General features: G+C 44.3%; 1 protein-coding gene across 5 annotated transcripts in view; it reads right to left on the reverse strand.

Moving 5' to 3' along the window:
• LOC141726965 (guanine nucleotide-binding protein G(q) subunit alpha) overlaps positions 1-24,309 on the reverse strand; it is a 274,925-nt gene that overhangs the window by 42,350 nt on the left and 208,266 nt on the right. For all 5 annotated transcript variants that reach the window (XM_074532113.1, XM_074532108.1, XM_074532109.1 and 2 more), the window contains exons 4-5: positions 5,861-5,989; positions 4,770-4,899 (exon numbers count right to left, since the gene is read on the reverse strand). In XM_074532113.1, coding sequence (XP_074388214.1) covers positions 4,770-4,899; positions 5,861-5,989 — 259 coding nt within the window. The remainder of the gene's footprint in view (positions 1-4,769; positions 4,900-5,860; positions 5,990-24,309) is intronic.

Genomic DNA, 24,309 nt, shown 5'->3' on the forward strand with positions numbered 1-24,309 from the left:
AGAGATGCTGACTCAACCACTTTTCTTGGTACGATGTTCCAATGCTTGACAACCCCTTTGATGTATAATTTTTTCCCTAATGTCAAATCTAAACCTCCCCTGGTGCAACTTCAGGCCATTTCCTCTTGTTCTATTGCTTTTTACATGGGACAACAGACTGATATCCACCTCCCTACGACCTCATTCCAGGTAGCTGTAGAGAGCAATATGTTCTCATCTGAGCCTCCTTTTGTCCAAACTAAACATCCCCAGCTCCCTCAGCAGCTCCTCATAAGACTTTGGTTCCAGACCCTTCACTAGCTTCATTGCCCTTTTTTGGACACGCTCCAGCACCTCGGTGTCTTTCTTGTTGTGAGGGGCTCAAAACTGCATGCAGTACTCAAGGTGCAGCCTCACCAGTGCCAAGTACAGGAGAATGATCACTGCCCTAGTCCTGCTGGCCCCGCTATTTCTGATTGTGACGGTTTTGGCTGGACTAGAGGTAATTTTCTTCCCAGTGGCTGGTATGGGGCTGTGTTTTGGATTTGTGCTGAACACAGGGTTGATAATATAGAGATGTTTTTGCTGTTGCTGAGCAGGGCACACACAGAGCCAAGGCCTTTTCTGCTTTTGTATTGCCATGCTGGCAAGGAAGTTGGGGGTGCATGGTAGGTTGGGAGGAGACACAGCCAGGACAGGTGGCCCAAATTGACTAAATGGATATTCCAGACCATATGACATCATTCTCAGTATATAAAGTGGGAGGAAGAAGGAGAAAGGGGGGGATATTTGGAGTGATGGCATTTGTCTTCCCAAGTAACCATTATGTGTGATGGGGCCCTGCTCTCCTGGAGATGGCTGAACATCTGCCAGCCCACGGGAAGCAGTTAATTCCTTGTTTTGCTTTACTTGTGTGCATGGCTTTTGCTTTCTCTATTAAACTGTCTTTATCTCAACCCATGAGTTTTCTGGCTTTTACCCTTCTGATTCTCTCCCAGATGCCACTGGTGGGGGAGTGAGAGAGTGGCTGCATGGGGCTTGGTTGCTGGCTGGATTTAAACCATGACACTGACACAAGCCAGGATGACATCGGCCTTCTTGGCCACCTGGGTACACTTCTGGCCCATATTCAGCCAACTGTTGACCAACACCCCCAGGTCCTTTTTTGCAGAGCATCTTTCAAGCTACTCTTCCCCAAGAGGTACACCAGAACCTTGCCGGTTGGTATCCTAACTTGCTAATTCTCTCAGCTGACGGTGAATGTCAGGAAGGGAACTGATTCTTGGATTTGTACATAGCATACTGCATCTGTGAATCAAGGTTTTCCTGCGGTAGGAATGCTGGTATTGGTGGAATTGTGGGGCTGTGCATGAAAAATCTTTGTTAGATATTACTCTATTTAGGCTAGTCTCTCAAAAACTGACTACTGACTGCCACTTTGGTAAATCATGGATCAGAATTCTATGCCCTCCAAAACTTTAAGGGATATCATCTGTCCCATGAACAATAACAAACTATGCAACAGGATTCATCTTACACCATGCAAACCTACAATGCCAATATTGACAATTGCCTGAAAGACACCACTTGCTGCTGTGACCTTATCAAAATAGGTGCCCCTGGCCTATACTGGCTGTGCAGCAGCTGTGCCATGACAATGCTCCCATGGAGAGAGAGGAGGTCTACGCACCCAGACTAATCATGCCTGCAATGCATGTTGAAGTAAACCTCTTCAGGACCCATGTCCATAAATATCCTGATGCCCTGTGACACTGGTGTGGTTTTAACCCTTTAGTAGAATGAGCATGGATATTTCACCAGCTTCCCTGAACTTCCTTGTCTAGGGGTCTCTGAGCTGGAGAAAGCAATCATTAAGTTCTCTGCTACTCTGGAAAATATAGAAAATGTACCAATTTATGCCATCCAAGCACTGCAGCAAGAAGTTGCTCAAGTACCACAGACTACTGTTCAAAACCACTAGCTTCAGAGTACTTGACAAAGTGGGATTTGCACATTAGTAAATACTACTTGCTGTGTCTGTGTCAGCCAAAATCTATGCTAGCAACTGAAGATATTCATTGGGAAATTGGCAAATTGTGGTCATGGCTTACCTCTTAGTTCCCATATCTCAGGGCATCTGTCAAAATATTTTGGCTGTGCTTTTTGAAATTATCTAATTTGTCATTATTTATGTTTTGTTTCATATCAGTGTATGGGGTTGTGGACTGTGTTATAAAACATTTTCCAATCATGTCAAGCCACTCCCTGACTGGGGTTGGGGCCACTAGATATAAACAAAAGCTGGTTGTAATCTTTTTCACAGCCTCTCACAGCAACTGGGAAAATGCAGTAGCAATTGTGGCAGGACATCCCCTCTCTACCACAAAAAAACTTATCTGCTTATCTTCTCTATCCATCAGCTGGTGCATAGCTCCGGACATTCTCTCCCTTCACATGAATTACTGAGGGAGGTGAGATCCCCAGCTGATAATAAACATCCCTTGCCTTGAGAGCAAGATGTAGAGAGATAAGCCAGGAATCCTGCACTGAAAGGCACTACTTTAACAACTATAAAAGCTACACAAATTTTCACGGAGGTAGAAGTCTCCTACACACTCCCTGGAAATGCGTAGGACTTCTCAAAACTTGGACACATCTTTGTGGTTACTTTTCTGGAAACAGAGGAAAGGATCATATGTGTGCCCCATCAGAAATTGGATGGTAAAATACATTGAATCCTAATCTATACTATTTCTTCGCTAGCTGTAATAATAGGTAACTCACTTGTGCACTCTATTGTTTATCTACTAGTAGTGTTTCTTTTGTTTATCCTGTGTAGGAAGTAATCTGTAAAAGTCATATATCTGTTAAATTTGTGTCTAGTAAATAAATTATTCATTTTGTAATATACTGACTCAGCTATGATTAAGAACACACGAGCAAGAGGGATCTGGGGTGCGGGCCTCCCCCCAACAGAGCTACTGCCAGAAATCTGAGTCAAAGGCAGGACTTTTTTAAGCTCTCCTCTCCATTCATAACAGTAATCACCTCCAGATGCCTGCACAACTGATACTTGATAGAGGTGATTCTACAGTACCTGTCTTGTGATACACCACCTTTCAACCTCTGACTGTATAACATACCCTGTAGGTGTTGGAACACCAACCTCACCTAGATTATTATATAACTAACAACCCATCAAAAAAACCCTTGCCTATAACTCCATGTCAAATGATGATTTGAGAGAATCACAGGGTGGAAGTGACATCTTGCCTTCTGACACCCTGTCCCTTTACCAATACTGTTATCTTAGAAAGTCTGCCAACACTCTGCCCCCGACCTACATTGTCAAAACTCTTTTCCACATTTAAAATGCATTTGCATGATTGGCTGTTTCTGCCAGATGACCCTGACATCAAATGTCCCTGGCAGTCCACCAGAGCCATGGCATTGCTTATGATCCTGTACTCACTATTGGTGATTGGGTGAGTTGCTATATGGGGGAATTTTTGTTCATCTTTCTTTCTCAATAAAGCTTTGTTTTATGATGTATTACCAGACTCCATTACTGTTTGGACCACAACATCAAATATATGCCTTACAAAACAAAATAAAAGCATTCTGATACCTTCCAAGTTAAAAAAAAATACAAAAAATTAATGAGAAGATATATTCACTGTATAAGCAACTGATTTTTTTTCTTTGTAACATCTGTACTTTTTAAGGAGATGTCTGATGATATAAAGACTGTAATGAGATTTCTTTCTTTCATGGGAAAAGTATAAATTTAAAAGCTCTCAGAACTCCTAGTCTTTCTTGAAAAAAATTAATATCGAAAAAGTTGAGAATACAATCATGACTGCCCCAGGACATGTTTTACCTTGGAATATCAACCCTTCTCTTAAATAATGAAATCAACATATATATACAGTCATGAAGAACAACAAAATGTTTTCTTTTTTTCACCTAAATTTTGTAAATGATTGCTAAAAACTTGCATAGAACAGTGTTGGTGAGTAACTCATGTAAGTTTGATGAATAATGGGAATAGTCTTTATGAAAGAAAAAGTCCAAACATTAAATTTCCCCCCTACTTTTTAAAATTGTGTACATAACACTGGGTACTCCTGCACTTTTCCTACCTAGTTCATGTATCACCACCCATGAGTTTTTTACTTCTGTTATCTTTTGAAATAGAAACAGAAGTAGGATATATAAGCCAATATAAATCCTATACTTTAAGTCAATGGAATGAAGTTTACTACTATAGGGTCTGTTCGAGCAAAGAATATATGAATTTTGTTTTCATTCCCATTGTATTTTTATGGCTTTGCTACACAACATTAACCATGCAAATAGCTACAATAAGAACATTACCGTCAGCTATTCCACCTTTAACACAAAATAGATGGGTTCCACTGACCTTCCATGGAAGAGATTAGTTTGTGTCATATTATTTAAAGATTAGCATCTTAATCCATGAAGAACTTCTCATTTCATTCCATGCAGTTGCATACAACTGCTGGTAGATATTTGGAAAACAAGCCAGCCTGCTTTGAAAGCGTCTTAAAAGGACTAGCAACCTTTTGTTTTGCTGCTTAGTATGAAGTATTCAATCTATCATTAAACTTTACTGGTCAAAAAAAATTAATATCCAAATATACATGTAAAAACACACATACCAAAACTCTCTACAAATTTGTGTTTTAATCAATTTTCACATAAAATTTAAAATTAATTTTGGGGTTTTTTTCCTTTAAAACTGGTGATTTATGCTAATGCTTGCTTACCTCATTGTCAGACTCCACAAGCACTTGATCATATTCACTAAGAGCTACTAGAAACATGATAGATGTGACATTTTCAAAGCAATGTATCCATTTTCTTCTTTCCGATCGTTGGCCTCCTACATCCACCATTCTGCAAAATTAACAATGATCGCATCAACTCCACAAATACCTTTGCAGATAAAAATGCAAACACATGAAACACTGAATTCAAGAATTTAATTGAAAACAATTTTCTTCTTCTTAAAACTGTTATCATTCATATTAAAGACTAATGGAATGTGTTGTAAATAAGTTATCCTATTTGCTTTTTAGTTTGATCTGCTTTCTGAATTTAAATTATTATGTGTCTCAAAGCCCTCAAATTTCTGTTATTCTAAACACTTATGATTTTGAGTCACAATTCTAGAATGTATGCTCTGCATATTCAGCAGAAATGCATCCACGGAATTAAGTTGGTGGCCTGCCATTCTCCCAAGAAATTGCCAGTCAAAATTCCAAACTTGTCAAGGCTGCCCAATTTTAAGAGTATAAATAGTATATAATCTGTTTTACTGAAGTTGTTACTAGCCAAAATAGAAACTCAAATTTGCTGGCAGAGTGTACTCCAAATTTATTATGGATCTCAATGTAACTAGACACTCAGGTGTCTAACTTGTACTTGTAACTGCATAGTTATTCTTTAGCAATTGTATTTGCCCTCAAAATGAGCTGTGGGGAAAATTGTAAGAATGGCATTACATTTGCAAAATATCACTTCTCTATAAAAATCAAGTACAAAAGTGGTACCTTTCCATTTCATAATTATTAATAATAGTACATTTGTACTAATTTTATTGAAAAATTACTTCCATATTTTCTATCAATAATAACTACCTTCAGAAAAAGACAAATCTGTCTCTCATTCTCTTTACACCTTTAACAACAGCTGCTAATCATATATGGACAAAAACATGAAAATAAAATTAACAGCAAGCTCAAATTTAAAAAAACATTGACTCATTTGTATATTTGACCAATATCTTATACATGGTATTACTAATGTAAAAGGAAACAAAATAAACAAAACAAACGGGTGTTAAACTTTTTTCTACCTGAAAATGACGCTTTGTAAGTCAAATGGGTATTCAATGATCCCTGTTGTTGGGACTCGAACTCTAAGCACATCTTGCTGAGTTGGCAGGTAGGCTGAATCTGCTATGCGGTCCAAGTCGTTAAGGTAACTATAGATGGGAAGAAACAACAGGAATGTAAGACAGTGAGACCATAATGTCACTGAGGAAAAGAGAAAGGTAGTCTTAGGAAAAGAAATGAGGTGTGGGATAGGAAGAAGTACAACAGGAAAAAAAAGCAATAATGACATAAAAGAGGAAAGCAAATTAAAAGGAGTGCTCCAGTCTCTCTCTCATTTTTATTATAATTATTGCTATTATCATTATTATTGTTATTATATGTTACTTTGTTTCATTAAACTGGTCTTATCTGAACACATGAGTTTTACTTTTTTTCCCCCCGATTCTCCTCCCTATCCCACTGGGAAAGAGAAAAGCAGGGGAGCGAGCTGCTGCATCATACTTAGTTGCTCGCAGTGGATATAACTTTCGATTATTTTATCAACTTAGAGGGAATTAAACATGTTTCTGACAATCAGTCTGAAAGCTTTGTCTGCATCAGCAATACAAAATTTCATTCAAAACGCTAAAATCAATAAAATCTCCATATATTTCTCTTTAAAGCTCATGTTCCCTCTGATTCAAAATAATATAAATAATTTTTTTAAAAATCATCAGTGGGTAAGCGTGTGTATCATAGGGATTGTCATCAGAGTATTTCTGCTCTACTGCACCCACTGCTTTGTACAACATCTGAATATTTTAGAATATAGCAGCAATTAATTGTTTCTCTTTACTCATGTACAATCTTCCCAAAATGCCAGTAGAACAAATCATCAGACATGCTCAATACCATTAAAATGACTTTTGTATTAACCATGTAAGAGTATACTTTTATTTTTCTAGAACTGCATACACATTTTCCATTAGAAGGAATGGGGTAATGGCATAATTTTTTTAAAGTAACTTATTAGGTTGACAGACCATTTCAAAATGCTGAGCAGGAATATGGAAAGTAGAAATTAATAAAAGTGGATATTTACATGAAAGGAAAAGATTACTGGAATACTATTATGACCTAAATGCACACTACCAGCACACACAATTTTCAAATATTATCATAGCTATTACAATAATACAGAACATTTAGATTTTTATTTTTTTAGAAAAGTATGGAATAGTTCCAGTTGGAAGAGACCTACAACAATCATGTAGTCCAACTGCCTGACCTCTTCACTGCTGGCCAAAACTGAAAGCATATTATTAAGGGCATTGCCTCTTAAACACTGACAGGCTTGGGGCATCAGCCACCTCACTAGGAAGCCTCTTCTAGTGTTTGATCACCCTCTCAGTAAATAAATGCTTCCTTATCTGGACCTCCCCTGATGCAGCTTTGAACCATTCCTACACACCCTGTGAGTGGATTCCAAGGAGAAGAGCTCAGCACATCCCTCTTGTGGAGAGTCAGGGGCAAGCATACGGAAGAATCTCGGTCTGTATGGTTAGATAGGACACCCCCCACGCTGCAGTCAGACCGTTGCTCCGTGCCTGGCCTCACCCAGGTGGACGTGAGCAGAAGGAAATGACACTGACTGCCCAAGCCATAAAAACCCTTGTGACCCCTCAATAAACGCCATTTGCTGTCCACCACATTGGTGTCAGGAGCATATGGACCGACTGACCCTGGGCTTTGGGCCACTGTGCCGGACTTAGAACCAGTTCGCCACGTCTTGAAGGCAACATCTGGTGCCGAAAACCCAGGAGACGATCAGCGCCCGGGGTTCAGGGATTTCGCCTGGACAGGGGACCGGCGGCTGCACAGCCCCCGGACCTGCGTGGACCATGGAAGCCATAGCGAAGTGTTGCAGTGTGTTGCAATGTCCTGTTTTAAACTTCCGGGTCCCTTCCCAGGTGTGCCTATCCCTTCTCCCTTCCCCCTCGCCCCTTGCTGAGTGTGCCCTGTCAATCAGGCTAACATACCAGCAAGGCGTCGTGTGGTTCGTCAATTTCAAAGGATGCTCCTCCGGCTGGGGGACATTGGCCCGTATAGGTGTCCCTAGTCCCTTGAGACCCTGCCCCTTTCACCTGGTTGGTAGCTCACCTGTCCCCTCCCCTTCCCCTCCCCCAGAGCTCAAAAGGTTAATGAGACCATGTGGCCGGCATTCTGTTAGCAGCAGTTGCCCCGGTTCAGACCTCTGTAACCATGGAATAAACATCTGGCAACCCTCCAGCAGAATCCTCTCCTTTCTTCTCTTCACCATAGCTAGAAGCTCTCTCTCCTCAGGTAAACGGAGTTCCTGACAAGCCTGGACTTGCACCAGTGCCCCACTGCAATCTCCAGCAGCCAAGGTATCTCTGGGGTAAAACACCACAGAAGCCGCCTTTGGCTCAGCAGCGAGGGTCACACTGACCCAGGCACAATCTAACTGGTTATATTGGGATTTTTATTCCAATAGCGAAGGTCGTAAGTCAGATGCATGCGCAATGGGGTATTGAGTGTAAGCTTAAAGACCTATGTCTTGCATTACCGAGACTGATTAATCTTGGGGCTACAGAAAGCCCAGTGGATATCCTCCATCCGGGGGTTTGGGATAATTGTACAAAAGCTCTGGCCGAGGAAACTATGTCCTCAGGCTCAGGGAAAGCCCAAAAATCGTGGGGCAGAGTTATCCAGGCTCTGCAAAAACCTCGGCAAGAGCAAGAAACCTGGAAAGCCGCGTGGACTTGTTTATTAGCCATGCCGCAGTTGGGGGTGGGCGCGGCAACGCAGACCACGGAGGACTTTGATCAGATCGGCTGCACGGAACCGCGAAAGCCGGATTCCCTCGAGCAGACCGACTTAGCATCAGAGGGGGGGGGAACACGCGCGGGCGTTTTGGCAGGGGCTCGCAGAGGAGGCGAGAGAAGCGGCCGGATTGTCGGACCCCGTAGGGATAGATAAAAAAGCCCCCCCACCTTATGCGTTTGAAAATGGCGCCGACGCGAGGGTGCAGGACGGAAAGGAGGAGGCGGGGGGCAGAAATGCCGACTGCTTGCTTAACAATGTATGTGCGGGTGAGCGGGGAGAAGGGGCGGCCCCCGCGGAGGAGCGTAAGACCAATCAGAGCGCTCAGTTCACATTAGGTCCTTATAGGGCAAGGACCTCCCCCAGCAGGAGGCGGGGGGACCCCAGGGGGAGGAAATGGCCCGACCCATGCAAGAAGGGGCGGGGTCGGAGCCCGAGAAAACGGCAGAGCAGCCCGGAAACATCCGGCTAGTCGACTTCCGGCTCAGACTTGGACTCGAGCTCTGAGCTCGAGAGGGGATCGGGGGGTTCCGACTTGGATTCTAGTTTTAACAGAAAGAGAGCAGTGGCATATAAGGTCACTAGGCACAGTGCTCCTGCATGGGTGAAGGGGTTATCAGAGAAAGATCGAACCCCACTTACAGACTGGTGGAAAATAAAAATAGCGTGCGCGGAGTGGGCTCCGTCTGCCACTCTGGTGTTTCCAGTCCGTGGGGGGGGGCAGGCGGAAACAAAAGGACCTACTCCCCTGTAAATCCGAAAGACGTACAGGCAATTATTAAAGCGATTGCAGACAGGGGGATTAATTCTGCCATGGTTTCCACACTCATTGACAGCATTTTTGGAGGGGATGACATGCTACCTTTTGATATTAAGTAGACTTGCTGGATGATTTTTGATGGGGCAGGGATGATCGTTTTTAAACAGGAGTGGGAGGACAACTGTATAAAGCAGCTAGCTTTGGTAGCCGAAGCTGACCATCCACTGCACGGCTCCAGCATACAGAGGCTAATGGGCACAGACCCCACTATGATCACCCCCCAGGCGCAGGCTGAGGGCCTGCGGGCCCATGAGGTTATGACAACAACCCGTGCTGCCCGAGAAGCCATCCGTGTTGCTTCCAAAATAATAGCCAAACGCTCCCCATGGTCCAGTATAAAACAGAGTGAGAGTGAGAGCTTCACTCAGTTTGTGGACCGTCTTCAGGCAGCATTAGATTCCTCTGCATTTCCCTCAGAGGCGAAGGGTCCTGTGCTGGCAGAGTGCCTACGCCAGCAATGCAACTCAGCCACCAAGGACATCTTAAGAAAACTGCCACCTGGATCCAATGTTGCTGCCATGATCAGACATGTTGCAAAGGAAGAACACCTAGCTCCCATCCAAGCAGCAGTTCACACTGCAATAACCAGTGTGATGGCATGCCTTAAGTGTGGCCAGGCAGGCCACGTGGCAGTAAACTGCCCCCAGCCAGGACGCCTACCAGCAGCTGCTCTACCATGCGAGGGGAGACTTAGGGGACCATGCTGGGCATGTGGAAGGAAGGGGCATTTATCTAAGGAATGCAGATCCAAGCCTCAGGGAAACGGGAGAGGGAGGGGGCAGCCGGGCCGTATCCAGCCTCCTCCCACCTGGAACATGCAGCGGCCCAGCTACAGCAACCCCCAATGGGGCACAGGGCTCTCATGCCCACCACCACCCTCTCAGGGAATGACCAACTTTGTCGCCCAGCCAATGGCTCAATCAAACCCACCTGCACCTCAGGAATACCAAGAACAGCCCCCTGGGGGCGAGGCCCCTGGGTGGCTTTGGCCATGAAAGCATGGGAACGAGACCCATGGGTGGCCTTCGCCCCGAAGGTGGGCAAGCACCCACTGATCGTGTGGGAAGTGTGTCGTCTCCACAACAGCTCTGACGACTTGGCCATCTGCCTTCCCTTTTGAGTGGACACAGGATCAGATGTCACGGTCATCCCAGACATACATTGGCCTCGACCATGGAAGCTAGAAGAAGCCCCCATGGTGGGCGGAGTCGGAGGGCTGTCTCGAGCCCGCAAAAGCACCCAACCAGTAGCAATAACCCTCTGCACTGAGAGAGGACCAGGAAGAACTATCACCCTCACTACGTACGTTATGTCGGATTTCCCACCCTTGTTGGGGAGGGATGTCCTAGCCCTGCTGGACGTTAGGGTGACAAATTTATTCTAAGGGCCACTGTCACATACCCGCCATTGCCCATCAAGCTGACTTGGAAATGAGTCGATCCAGTGTGGATCGAGCAGTGGCCCTTGTCAACGCCTCGAATGACTGCTCTCCTTGAGTTAGTTAGCCGTGAATTACACAAGAATCATATAGAACCCTCCACCAGCCCATGGAATACCCCGATCTTCCTAATACCTAAAAGGTATGGTGAAGGCTTTCGTCTCCTGCATGACTTGCGGGAAGTGAACAAAAGAATCCAGCCTATGGGCCCTGTGTAAACTTCGCTGCCCATGAACTTGATGATACCAAGAGGACAACCCTGTGCAGCGCTCGACATCAAAGACTGCTTCTTTTCTATTCCCCTGCACGAAGACGACAAAGAGCGTTTCGCCTTCTCCATCATCTTCCCAAATAGCCAGTGGCCCAACCTACATTTCCGATGGAGGATGCTTCCACAAGGGATGGTGGACTCCCCTACCATCTGCCAGATCACAGTGGACCAAGCGCTAGCACCAGTCCGGCAGAGCAATCCGACTGTGACCATTGTGCAGTACATGGACGACATCCTGATTGCAATGCCATCAACAAGACAAGTAGACCAGCTGGTATCAACCATCTCCGAGACCTTAAAGACAAATGGCTTCGAGGTAGCGAGTGCGAAAATAAAAAAGGGACCATGCGTGACCTTCCTAGGAGTGGGAATCACAAGCTCCTACATAAGTCCTCCCCAGATGAAAATCCACCGGGACATCAAGATGCTCCAAGACGTGCAACAGCTGGTAGGGTCCTTACAGTGGCTCCGCAACATCATCCTGATTCCTTCCGAGGTCATGGACCCTTTAAATGACCTCTTGAAAGGGAAGAACCCATGGGAGCAGAAAACCCTGACACCAGGAGCGATAAGCTCGCTCAACTTCATCGAACGTCAGATGTCAGAGAGCGTGCTCACCAGATGGGATTCAAGTGCCCCAGTCGATCTGTATGTCCACTTTACAAAAAAAGGGGGAGTGGGAGCCTTAGCCCAAGGACCCCCCGACAAAGCCCAACCGATACTATGGGTGGTCTTGGGGAAACCGTTGCGTGCCTTTTCCCCGGGAGTCGAGTGCCTCAGCAGCCTCATTATGAACGGCAGGAAACTCGCCCTAAGACATCTGGGCATCGAGCCTGCCAAGATATACTTGCCTTTTCGCAAACAGCTCTCTGTGCAGTCAACAACAACATCTGAATATCTAGCCATGGCCCTTGTAGGCTTTGGAGGAGAGATTCGCTACACAGAAAAACCCCCTTGGACTCGGCTGCTCACGGTCATCAATATCGACCTCCCACCAAAAGGAATCGACCGACCGCGGGCAGGACCAACCATCTTCATGGACGCATCATCGCAGACCTCCACCACAGCGGCAGTATGGCAGTCAGGAGAACAGTGGCAATGTGTCAAGGCAACCGACCCCACGCTTTCAGTCCAACAGCTTGAAGCAGCAGCTGTAGTGCTAGCGTGCGGACTGTTCCCAGAAGAACACCTTAACATTGTGACTGACTTCATATTTGTGGCCAAGCTCTGCCTAGCCATGTCCGGACCAGGTGTGTCAGTGTCCACAGTGGCAACGATGCTGGAGGAAGCACTCTATTCATGGAAAGGCACCATATCAGTCATCCACGTTAACAGCAATGACCCGATCAAAGGATTCTACCAAATAAGCAATGACAAGGCTGACGCCGCTGCAAAGGGTGTATGGACACTGAAAGAAGCTCGTCAGTTGCACGAATCCCTTCACATTGGAGCTAAAGCACTTGCGAAAAGGTGCGGGATTTCTACCGCCGAGGCAAAGCACGTCGTCGCCACGTGCCCCCACTGCCAGAAGTCACCGCTGTGGTCGAGTGGCGTCAACCCCAGAGGCCTCAAAGCCTCAGAAATATGGCAGACAGACTTTACACAATGCCAGCTGTTGAGACCACGAGCGTGGCTCGCAGTTACCGTAGATACGTACAGCGGCATGATTGTGGCCACACAGCATCTCAAGACCGATTCCAAAGCGACCATCCAACATTGGCTAACATCCATGGCATGGCTTAGAGTGCCAAAACAAATCAAAACAGACAACGGCTCAAACTTCATTTCAAAGGTGGTCCAAGCATTCGTCTCGAAATGGAACATCGCCTTGGTGCATGGCATCCCATACAACAGCACCAGACAAGCCATTGTTGAAAGAGCAAACCAGACTCTGAAAACTAAGCTGGAAATACTAGCAAAGGCAGAAGGCTTCACCAATGCCATTCCCCCGGGTGACCAGGTGCGCATACTGGCAACTGCGCTGCTAGCGTTAAATCAATTCCCTAGGGGGGATGAAACAAACAGTCCTGCCCAGAGACACTGGGCCACTCGAGCACTAGAGGAAGGCCCACGGGTGGTGATCAAAAATGAACTAGGGGAGTGGGAACAGGGTTGGAGACTAGTGCTCACAGGGCGGGGATATGCGGCCATTAAAAAAGACGGGGACATTAAATGGTGTCCACTCAAATCTATTAAACCAGACCTTCAAAGAGAAACTTATGAGAATTGTGAGACTTTGTTTGCAGGACTGGATCTTTGGACGCCCCCGCAACCCATATGCCCCACTAGCGGGAAAGAGAGAGAGGCCATCGAGCGACCAGACATCCCCTGAGAAGCTTGCACCATCAATATCAAAGCAGCAACGGTATCTCTGTGTGATCTTGTTTCTAGGGTTAGTAGGCGGAGGACAGGCAGACACAAAATATTACCCTCACCGGCCATTCAGGTGGGTTCTACGCTATCTCTCACGTGAGGGGGCCATCAAAGAAACTGTTACAGCCGACAGGGAACCCCAGATTTCAGGTCAGACAATCCACGCCAATGCAGATGGGACACCCCCCGGAGACGCAATACCCTAAGTCAGGTTATGGGCCAAGGCACAATGCAACCTTGGCAAAGCAGATGGGCAACGTCTGCCGGGAATTCGTCAGACATAAGGGAGGGAAGTTCCAGTGGGTGATCCGAGCTGCGTCAGGAATGTGGGTCTGCCAACCATCTGGGGTAAGCCCATGTGTACCCCTTGACAAATTCGATCATTCTACTGACTTTTGTGTCCAAGTTCTAATTGTCCCCAGAGTCCTGTATCGCCAGGAAGAAGAGGTGTACCGCTTGTTCGAGGAACCCAATCGGCTCTACAAACGAGAAGTGATAAACAGGCGTCACCATCGCAATGCTCCTCAGTTTAGGAGCTACCGGCTCTGCCACAGGCATCTCGGCCCTTGCAACACAACACCAGGGACTGGCACAACTGCAGATGACAGTCGACGAGGACTTGCAAAGGATCGAGAAATCCATCTCTTCCCTAGAAAAATCCCTTTCCTCACTCTCAGAGGTTGTCCTCCAAAACAGGAGAGGACTGGACCTCTTGTACATGCAGCAAGGGGGCCTGTGTGCCGCCTTGAAAGAGGAATGCTGCTTTTATGCAGACCACACCGGAGTCATCAGAGACTCCATGGCCGAACTGAGAAATCAGCTAAACCTAAGAAAAGTGGATAGAGAAGCTCAACAGGGCTGGTTCGAGTCGTGGTTCAATCGGTCCCCATGGCTCAGCACCCTGATTTCTACCCTAATAGGCCCAGTCACTATAATCTTACTAACCCTAATCTTCGGGCCTTGCATATTAAACAAACTGCTGCTATTCATTAAAAGGCGTTTAGAAACGGCTAACATTTTGTTTCTCGAGCGCCGACAATTACTTGAAGGCGTGCCAGTTACTAACACATTTGCAATTGTACACTAATTCTACTAACCCATGAAATTTTGTAACCTCTACATTTTATAGCTTTGTAAGATTTTTACTAATCATGGGGGGGGGGGGGGGAAATGTGGAGAGTCAGGGACAAGCGTACGGAAGAATCTAGGGCTGTACGGTTAGATAGGACACCCCCCACCCTGCAGTCAGACCCTTGCTCCATGCCTGGCCACACCCAGCCGGACGTGAGCAGAAGGAAATGACACTGACTGTCCAAGCCATAAAAACCCTTGTGACCCCTCAATAAACACCATTTGCTGTCCACCACATTGGTGTCAGGAGCATATGGACCGAGTGACCCTGGGCTTTGGGCCACTGTGCCGGACTTAGAACCAGGTCACCACGCCTTGAAGGCAACACCCTCTCCATGTCGCTTCCTCAGGAAGCTGCAGAGAGCCATGAGGTCACCCCTCAACCTCCTTTTCTCCAAACTAGACAAACCCAGAGTCCTCAGCTGCTCCTCACAAGACATGCCTTCCAGCCCTTTCACCAGCTTGGTGGTCCTTCTCTGGACGCCTTCAAAGACCTTCACATTCTTACTAAATTGTGGGCACCAAACTGCATACAGCACTCAAATTGAGGCCCCACCTTTGACAACTCATTGATAAAGGGTTTATCATAGTTCTGGTTGATCATATTTTATAAGTCTTTATTAATGCAGTGAATTATATTCAAGGATTCTTCATATCAGGTTGGATCAATGAGTTGAGTGGATCAAATGTTATGAACAAAAATTCAGTTAATATTTTTTGTGAGAAAGAGTTGCAGGGACGCAGCCAGGTCTCAGGCTCTGCCAGGATTCTTAGTGCTTTCTTATTGTAATACCGGGTCGTTAAGGCTTATCTCCTCTTTTGTATTAGTAAAAAACCTGGCTGGGTGCGGTGGATGACCCTCCCCCGAGGCTGTGCTCTCTTACAGCATAGGGAAGACACCTGAGAGGGTGGGTGGGGTTATGCAAAGTGACTCCAAAGTCCAGAATGCTTTGTGGGACCCCAACTAGAAATGCAATGAGAAAACCCCAAAAACAACGAGCCAAATAAGAATTGAGAGACTAAAGTGATGTCTGGACGTGAGGAGCCGAGTGCTGAGCCTGCAGAGATGCTGAACACCTTCGGAGCCCCTCTCGCCCTGAGCAGGGAGTGGTCCCAACGCCAAGACCAGACAGCCGCCGGGGCAGAGAGAACAACACCTGACGGGGACATCACGCCCTAAGGCTCCCACGAGGACTGGATCCCCGGCTCTGCCCCTAGTGGACAGAGCTGCGCATATCCTCCTCCTCTGAATCGCCCTGGGAGACGCGACGGGGACTGCAGCCCTGCCGAGCCGCCCAATCCTGAGCTGATCACTTTTAATAAAGGCATTATAAAGGAGAAGAAGTCTCCTGACCCTGTTTATTTCATCAATTGGTGATGTAAATGATTTTATCTGAGTTCATTAAGAGTGTGAATATCTCTGAGTTAACCAGTCCCGCATGGGAGGAGCATATACATGGCTAAGCTCAATAAAGAGTATAAGAACTGAACAGCTAGCAGAAGAATATTGAAGAGAGCAACAGGCTTGAATTGGTTTCAGTCCACATATTCCCTCCTGACACCTGAGGATGCCTAGCATCCTGACAGTGAGCACATAATAGAGAACAGTAATGACAATCACACTGGTATTGTCTCTGGCACAAGCAGCAGCTTTAAATGAAAACATCAACACATCAAGCACCTTTTCCAACTGCAACTGTGCAGGCCAAATCCTCACTCCAGCTGCTTCTAACTACACCTTTTTCCATAAGTCACAGTCCATGCTTAACTCTTGCTCTTGTGCAATGTCTCCATGATTTATTGCTGTGAAAACTATCTCAGCTTGTTTGACTGATACAGACTGGGAAGTTTGTAACCTCCAGCAGGGAAGCAGGATGGAGCTACCTTTTCCACTGGTTTATTTGCAAGCAGAAGAGGACATTTAATTTAAAAGTTATATAACAAAATGATAGGGCCACATGAAATGTCTTTAGAATCGCTGAATTCAGACTACTCTGGATGAAGAGTAAAAGTGAACACTATCAGAAAATGAATATTTTTATTTTTTTTTATCATTACCTATTAAAGACAATTCACCATGGCTTTTAAAGCATTCATCTACTGAAGTTCTAATCAAACTACTGACAAATACAGTACTCATGTGAGAAAACATGCGATCTTGGTTTAAGACAATTTAAAGGGGAACACTCTGAGTTCTTTCCCTTTGTTTTAACCAATCCCTTTCCACCAATAAGGAGAAGCAAAATACAAATAGACATAAGTGAAAAAATAACAGTTTACTAACAAGCAAAATGGCAACAGGCAAAAAACCCCAGTAAATAATCACTAGATACAAAATTGTTAAATCTCACAAACTCCCAGAGAACAGACACCTAAAATGGAAGAAATTCCCTTTCCAAAATGGCTCCTGCCATTGGCAACCACATGTAAGGAGACAGGGAAAATGGCATCTGACCCTTCCCCCAAGATGGCAGCCTTTACAGGTGATCACATGGTCTGGGAGACAAGGGGGAAGGATGGTGGCAAACCCTTCTGGGAAGGTAGGAGCTTGCGGAGCAGTTCTAGTGGCAGATGAAGACTTGCCGGCATGTGTGAAGTAAGCACCGTCTCCTGCTGCTTCCTCCTGCCACCCGCTGGAGTCCGCTGGTGTTGGTGCTGCTGTCTTCCGCACTGCAGTTGTGTTGGGGAAAAAGAACTGGCCTGTTGGCACCGATGCAGGGTGACCTGGCCCCAGGGACTGAGGCTTGCATTGCAAAGTTCACTTCGAAACAGTTTTTGATTGTGAAATGCAGTTTTTCTGAGTGGCTACTTTTGCAAGCCCAGAAAAAAAGCCAAAAAACACAAAACAAGCCCCTCAAAAGTGGAGCCTCCACCGTCAGCAAATGCTGCCAGGAGAGAGAGACATCTCAGCTTCCAGGCTCCAACTTAAAAAAGGACCGCAGCAAAGTTCTCTCCCCCTCACCCGGTTCTGTTTTCTGGCTGCAAGGTCTTAAAAAGGCACTAACAATTTTTGGGCACAGATAGATATGGAATACAACAGCATTTTGGGTTACCCGTGACATGTGCACATATAAAAATTTTAATCACATAACAGGCATGCATAAGGGATTTTAGGATAAGGGTCTAACTAAAAAAAAAGACAATGCCTAGATAAAATTAGAAGCCCTTAGAAGCTTTACCACATACATGCATGCACAAATTCTGCAATCAGATATTGTGACACAACTGCTGGTTCAGTATACACAAGAAGTTGCTACACACATGCACTCTTTCAAACAAACAAGGAAATTGTCATAAACATGAACTTTCACAAAAAGTGTTGCCAACTAGTGCCAAAAACATATTTTGTTAGTTTATTAACTTCAAATTTTAAAAATATATTAAGGATACAGATCTTGGAAACATCCTGACCATTGTCTTAAGGTGGAGTCCAAAACCAGATAGTCACTATTATTACTGAGGAGTCAGTTATACAGTTAGCAGCAACTATGCAAACAATTTAGGGCAGAACTACATGGCACTAGGATTTTATTTTTATCACCTGCTAAGAAATATCTTATTTTGATGAGACAAATTGTGGTTATGACCTCTCACCCAAATGGTATGTACTAAGCTAAGCATTTTACAAAGGAACAAAACAAAGCAAACAAAAAAAAAAAAAGCATGAAGTTACTTTTAAAAAACCCCAGTAACCTAGTAACTGCGTAAATTTACACTACAGACCGAGTCTAAGAAGTTAATTGTAGCTATAATTACTTTACTTTTGTAAAAATTAATTTCTCTGGCTGCTGAGGTTCTGAGGTTACTATCGCAACAGGCAGAAGGTGCATTACCAAAGTAATGTGTATGTAACAAGCTGCTGACAGTAGCTATTGCTTAACATCAGAAAAAACTGCTAAAGTATACTTGTGATCTGCAAACTAACCAATCAGAAAAAGAAGAAAACCCTTTGTTTCCTAGTCAGTGTTGGGAAAAAAGCACTTACTTTTAATGAATTATATATTCCCTGTGACAAGGGCCAAAACTACAATCAGCCTTCAAAGAAGTTACCAGGCTATGAAGGTGCTAATAATACCCTTGAAAGACTTTCAAAGGAACTATCTGTCCATATTACAAAAGGAAAAAGAATGTGATAATAGGAATAGACTAATTAGCTTTGCATTTTCCCATATTTTTCTCATCTAGAAATCAGACAGAGAAGTGAGAAGACTCCCAAACTTAATAAAAAAACTGATAAGGATAGTAGAACAGAACAACATTTTACTCTTACCAAATAAAGGGAACAATGTAGACTTGGAGAAGTAGATAAGGCTGATAAAGCAGGAGTCATGCAAAACAATGGTATTGCACTTTCTCAAGAGTTGAGGTCAAGGAATGGCCACCTAGAAATTAGGACATGGGACACTGAAGACCACCAAAGACCCCAAAAGACTATATAAGGACTTCCAATAAGGAGTGCGACTATGTAAAATAAAGTAATACATAAATACATATAGAACGAGTAAGCAGAGATAGGTAATGATTATGTAACCAGTGTGTATGATAAAAACTGTTTACCTGATGCTCAGTGCACTCAATTAGAGGGAGGATCCTCCAAGTACCCAGCACTGCAATAAAGAATGCCTGCTTTCTAATACTCAAAACTGTGTTACCAAGTTTCTGTCTGACTGATTTCAGTATCATTTTCTGGCCGCCAGATGGGACACTCTGCCTGATCTCCTGTGGATACAAGTGATCTCTGGATCTTCAGGCTGGCACCGAGACTTTCCTGGAGAAGACCACAGTTCTTCGGACCAGTCTGGGACACAGGTAGGATCACATTCAATACTAAGGCATTTTTTTGGGAATCCTGACCATATAAGGCATGTAGATTTTCCGGCATGTTTGGTGGATTATTTGGTATTCTGGAATTCAGTGTATGACTTGGGTTTTTTGATTGATGGATAATTGTTTTAATTGTTTTGTATTTGTATCTGTATTGTAACATTTTGGATCTGCTATTTGGAGATGGGTAGCAGACAATAATTTTGAAAAAATTCCCACTTGGTTGCACTTTGTGACATTGGAGAAAGATTGGTGGGCCCCCTGGGAGAACAGCTATCAAGGAGAATTTGACTAAGTTTTGCAAATAATAGTGGTTATTGTACAAACCAGACTGGAGAAAAGTGGCCACAAAATGAAACATTCAAGTAGAATACATTGTTACAGTTAATGTTTTTAAGACGGGAACAGAAATGAGATGAGGTTATGTATGCTGGTATGTTTTTCAATTTGTGGAATCATCTGGAATGGCAGAAAGATTGTGGCTTGAATCCAGCCCACTCAGACCCTTTTAATCTGGCTCTTGAAAAAAAAGAATCAAGGAAAAGGGTTAAAACCTTGTTCTATGTGCAGCATAAGAAAAATTTGTTCTAAACATCTCCTCAAAAAAGAGTATGATTTAGATCTTATGGTCAGTCCTAATCACAGGTTGGATGGGGAAACAGATAATCAGGTTGCCAAGACTGATATTAAGGGGGAATTGGCAAGTCTAGAAGAGAAGATAGAGAGGATGGGGAGGATGTATCAAGGAGAAGAGGGTTTTAGCCTCATTGCAGGGAGAACTAGAGCTAAACACAGAGATGTAATAGTAGCTCCCCTCCATCAGACAGTAGGTGCAGACAGTCCAATCACAGTAAAAGTGCAGTTTTCACTAACCTACCTTAAAAATTGGAAGTTGATGGCTGGCACCTACCGAGATGACCCAGACAAAATGGCAAAAGCATTTAAAATTATGATTAAAACTCAGGACCCAGACTGGAAGGCTATAGATACTATGTTAGAAATGTTGTTTGATAGTATTGAAAGAGATGGTTGTTAAAACCAGTAGGAGGTTGGTGGAAGAGCAAATTTTGACAGGTAAATACCTACCAAATTTTTAAATCACCTGAAAGAAATGGTTCGAAAGTATATTAATATTGATTCTGAAACAGAGGGAGAAACTCATTTAGCCCCCATATTTGTGAGGCAATCATCATGTCTTGGTTTGAAAGATAAGTGTTTGCCAAGGAAGGCGGGAACCTCCCTTGGAATGGAAAATGTGACCCCCTTTGCTCCAAATTTTTATAACTTTGAAATTATGATGCTTTCAGGCAAAGATATGGAAAAAGGAATAATAGTTCTTTACTAGAATATATCTATATACATGATAAGGCAAACAAGAGCAACAACAACCAAAACCAGAAACCCAATAGCAGCCTTATCTCAGCTGTAAAGCACTTTCCCTTTTGGTGTAGTTATGGCCACAGCCAGCAGGAGGTGCTGTTGGCTCCTGGCTGGGCAGGGCAGTTGCAATGATTCCCCATGGCTGCAGAGGGCACTCTGGTGCTAGTTCAGCTGCTTCTCTCCACATAGCCAATGGTGGGCAAGCCGGTGGGAGAGATAGAAAAGGAGCTTCCTTTACAAACCCACAGGGGGAGCTGGTCTCAGTGCCCCTCCGAAAGGCATGATGGATTGTAGCAGGAACCTCAGAGCAGCAAGCTGAAATGGCAGAGGCAAGCAGACCCCAGGGTAGCAAACAAAATGTAGCAGAAACTCTGCAGCCATGACAGGAATCACGGGGGGTCAGGCAGACAGGGTGCTGGGTAAAGTGTAGCAAAAAGTCTGAAGCAGTGTCAGAAAAACAGCTGAGCTAGGCAGTGGCAGCCAGACTTGTGCAAGCAGCTGTCACACACAGCTGGGTGACGCACCCTCTGGGAAGGGGGAGGAGGTTGGGGTCCCCTACCCAGTGAGGTCAGGTGTTGGAACAGTCCCGGTTCAACAGCTGCTCTTGCACGTAGAAGCTCACCCACAATAAGTAGAAGCTGTACAGGATGAGAACTCCACAATGGAAGCAAATCCTCAGGGCAGCAATGATGCCCTAAGTTTTAGCTTTCATATTTTCCAGATTCTGTACTGTGTTAGTATATAACTCTGAACTTCAAATAAAGTGTTAGCAAGTTCTCTTCACAGGGTAGTTAGACAAAACAATCCTTTTCCAGCCTGAGAACCAAGGACATCATTGCAGCTTCAGGCCCAAAAGGTATGAACAACAGTGAATTAAGAGCAAACTGGGAAGATGGGACTTCATGACCTGAAGCTGTAATTGGACAATTAACTGCAAATGGACCAAAACTTATAAAAGTCTGAAAACTCATTACTTGGAGTCCATCTTAGTCCATCTTGGGTGGAGCCACGGCTGGGCTCTTGCACTGCCCAAAGTGTATCCTTTGAAGGTCTTTTTAATAAATGCCTAGTTTATTCCTTTAACACTGCCTGGTCTCTGTTCTAGGTAGCTTATTTAGGCATCAGCAACAGTCCAGCACCAAAATCCGTACCTCTCCACTCTGATCCCGAGAGCAAGGTAAAAAGGAGCCAAGCCCAGCCCCTCACCCCCCAGCCAAAATCTCAAGGTATCTCTGCCTTTCCCAAGAGAAAGCCCCTCAGCTGTGAGAGTGCAGTCAGCTGCACCCCTCACCCTCCTCCTTGGCTACATTTTGTGTCTCTTTTAAGTACTGTCATTATAATGTCTTAGGCAATATATGGGAGAAAATTCCCTGAAAGAAAAAAAAAAAAAAAAAAGAAAAATCCTAGCTTCCAACACCTCAGACAATATTAGAAGGAAATTACAAAAGGCTCGGGGACAAGACCAGTTGATTTTGGGAAGCTGTTAGATGTTGCTTGGGGAGTTTATCAGAATAGAGAAAACCAACAAGAAATAGCCAAACAAAAAGTAGTTGCAGTTGTGGAAGCAATTTCCAAAGGAATGGTGCCCCTGAGGAAAGGAAGAGGACAAGGGCATAGAACCCCTACCTTGAACCTCCCTGGGAGATTTAGTATTAATCAATGTGCACATTGTAAGAAAGACAGACATTGGAAAAGGGATTGTCCACAGTTGAAACACAAAAGCCTCCCCGTCATGGCCATCACCAATGAGGACTGAGGGGGACTGGAGGGTTCTTCCCCTGCAGAACCTCTGCTTACAGCTAAGCTGGGGAATGAGGAGGTAAATAAGGAGGTTGAATTCTTAGTAGATACAGGAGCTAGTTACTCTGTGCTAAATCCAGTAAAAGAAAACTTGAGTAATGATTCCATAATGCTTGTTGGTGCAACAGGGAATTGTGAAACTCGGCAATTTCTCAAGCCCATTGATTAGGAAAACAGTGGATGACTCACTAGTTTTTGTATCTACCCAATTCACCAAAGCCTCTCCTTGGGAAAGATTTATTGGAAAAACTAAATGCTGAAATCAAATTTTAAAATGGCAAAATACAAGTTATTATTATATAACCTAATTATGTGGAAGCCTTAATTTTTACACTACAGTCTCCAAAATCAGGCATGATTCATCTGCCAGTATCACTTGAGGATGCAGTGATTTCGATAGTCTGGGCTGGAAAGGTTCCAGGGAGATTCAGAAGAGCAGAGCCTGTAAGAACTGAATTGAAACCTAGAGCAGGACTGGTAAAGCAAAAGCAAGACCCTTTGAAAACAGAAAGCCATAAGGGGTTACAACCCTCTGTGGAAAAAATTATAAAACATGGCCTATTGAAGGAATGTGAATCCAAATTTAATACCCCTATTTTGCCAGTTAAGAAGGCAAATGGAAAGGATTACTGGCTGGTACAGGACCTTAGAGCCATAAATAAGATAGTAGAAGATATATACTTAGTAGTAGGAAATCCTTACACCTTGCTAACAACCTTGAGTGAAAAAATGAAATGGTTTACAGTATTAGATTTGAAAGATGCCTTTTTCTCTATCCCTTTGAGTACTGAAAGTCAAGAGATTGACTGAAAGTCAAGAGAATGCTAGCTACAACTTTCTGTACCTAGAGAAGGCTGACAAAGCAGGAGTTATGCAAAACAACAGTATTATGAGAAACTTCTCTCACTTTTAAATTTTAAAGGTTTATTAAACCTTAACAAAAATACAACAAATGACTGAATAAGGAAAAATTACAGAGCTGGGAATCTCCGTGATCAGCAGCCACATGCTCATCTACAAAATAGATGCTCTGCCTTTTATACCTTTAGCCTCTGCCAAAGGTTCGTCAGTAAACTCCTTTGCTGTCCATGGGTGAAGATTACTTTCTTACATCTTGGTTGGAGGCCAGGCGTTGTTATGCCACGCCTCCTAGTAATAAGCCGGCCCTCCCCATATGCCCTGACTACTAAGGCTATTGCAAGGGGGAGGGGAAAGAGGACTATGGGAGGACATATTACAATAACATCACAATATACCTTAACATACACATAATATCTATCTCTTAATTGAGAGACCCAACCATCACATTACTCATCTATAAGAGTATGGTGCTTACTTAAGCGCTGGGGTCAAGGAATGGCCACCTAGAAATTAGGACATGGGACACTGAAGACCACCAAAGAAGACCCCCCCAAAAGACCATATAAGGACTTCCAATAAGGGGTGCGACTATGTAAAATAAAGTAATACATATAGATCAAGTAAGCAGAGATAGCTAATGATTATGTAACCAGTGTGTATGATAAAAACTGTTTACCTGATGCTCCGTGCGCTCAATTAGAGGAAGGATCCCCCAAATACCCAACACTGCACTAAAGAATGCCTGCTT

The sequence above is a fragment of the Zonotrichia albicollis genome, chromosome W, assembly GCF_047830755.1.
Source record: "Zonotrichia albicollis isolate bZonAlb1 chromosome W, bZonAlb1.hap1, whole genome shotgun sequence".
NCBI classification, from domain to species: Eukaryota; Metazoa; Chordata; class Aves; order Passeriformes; family Passerellidae; genus Zonotrichia; species Zonotrichia albicollis.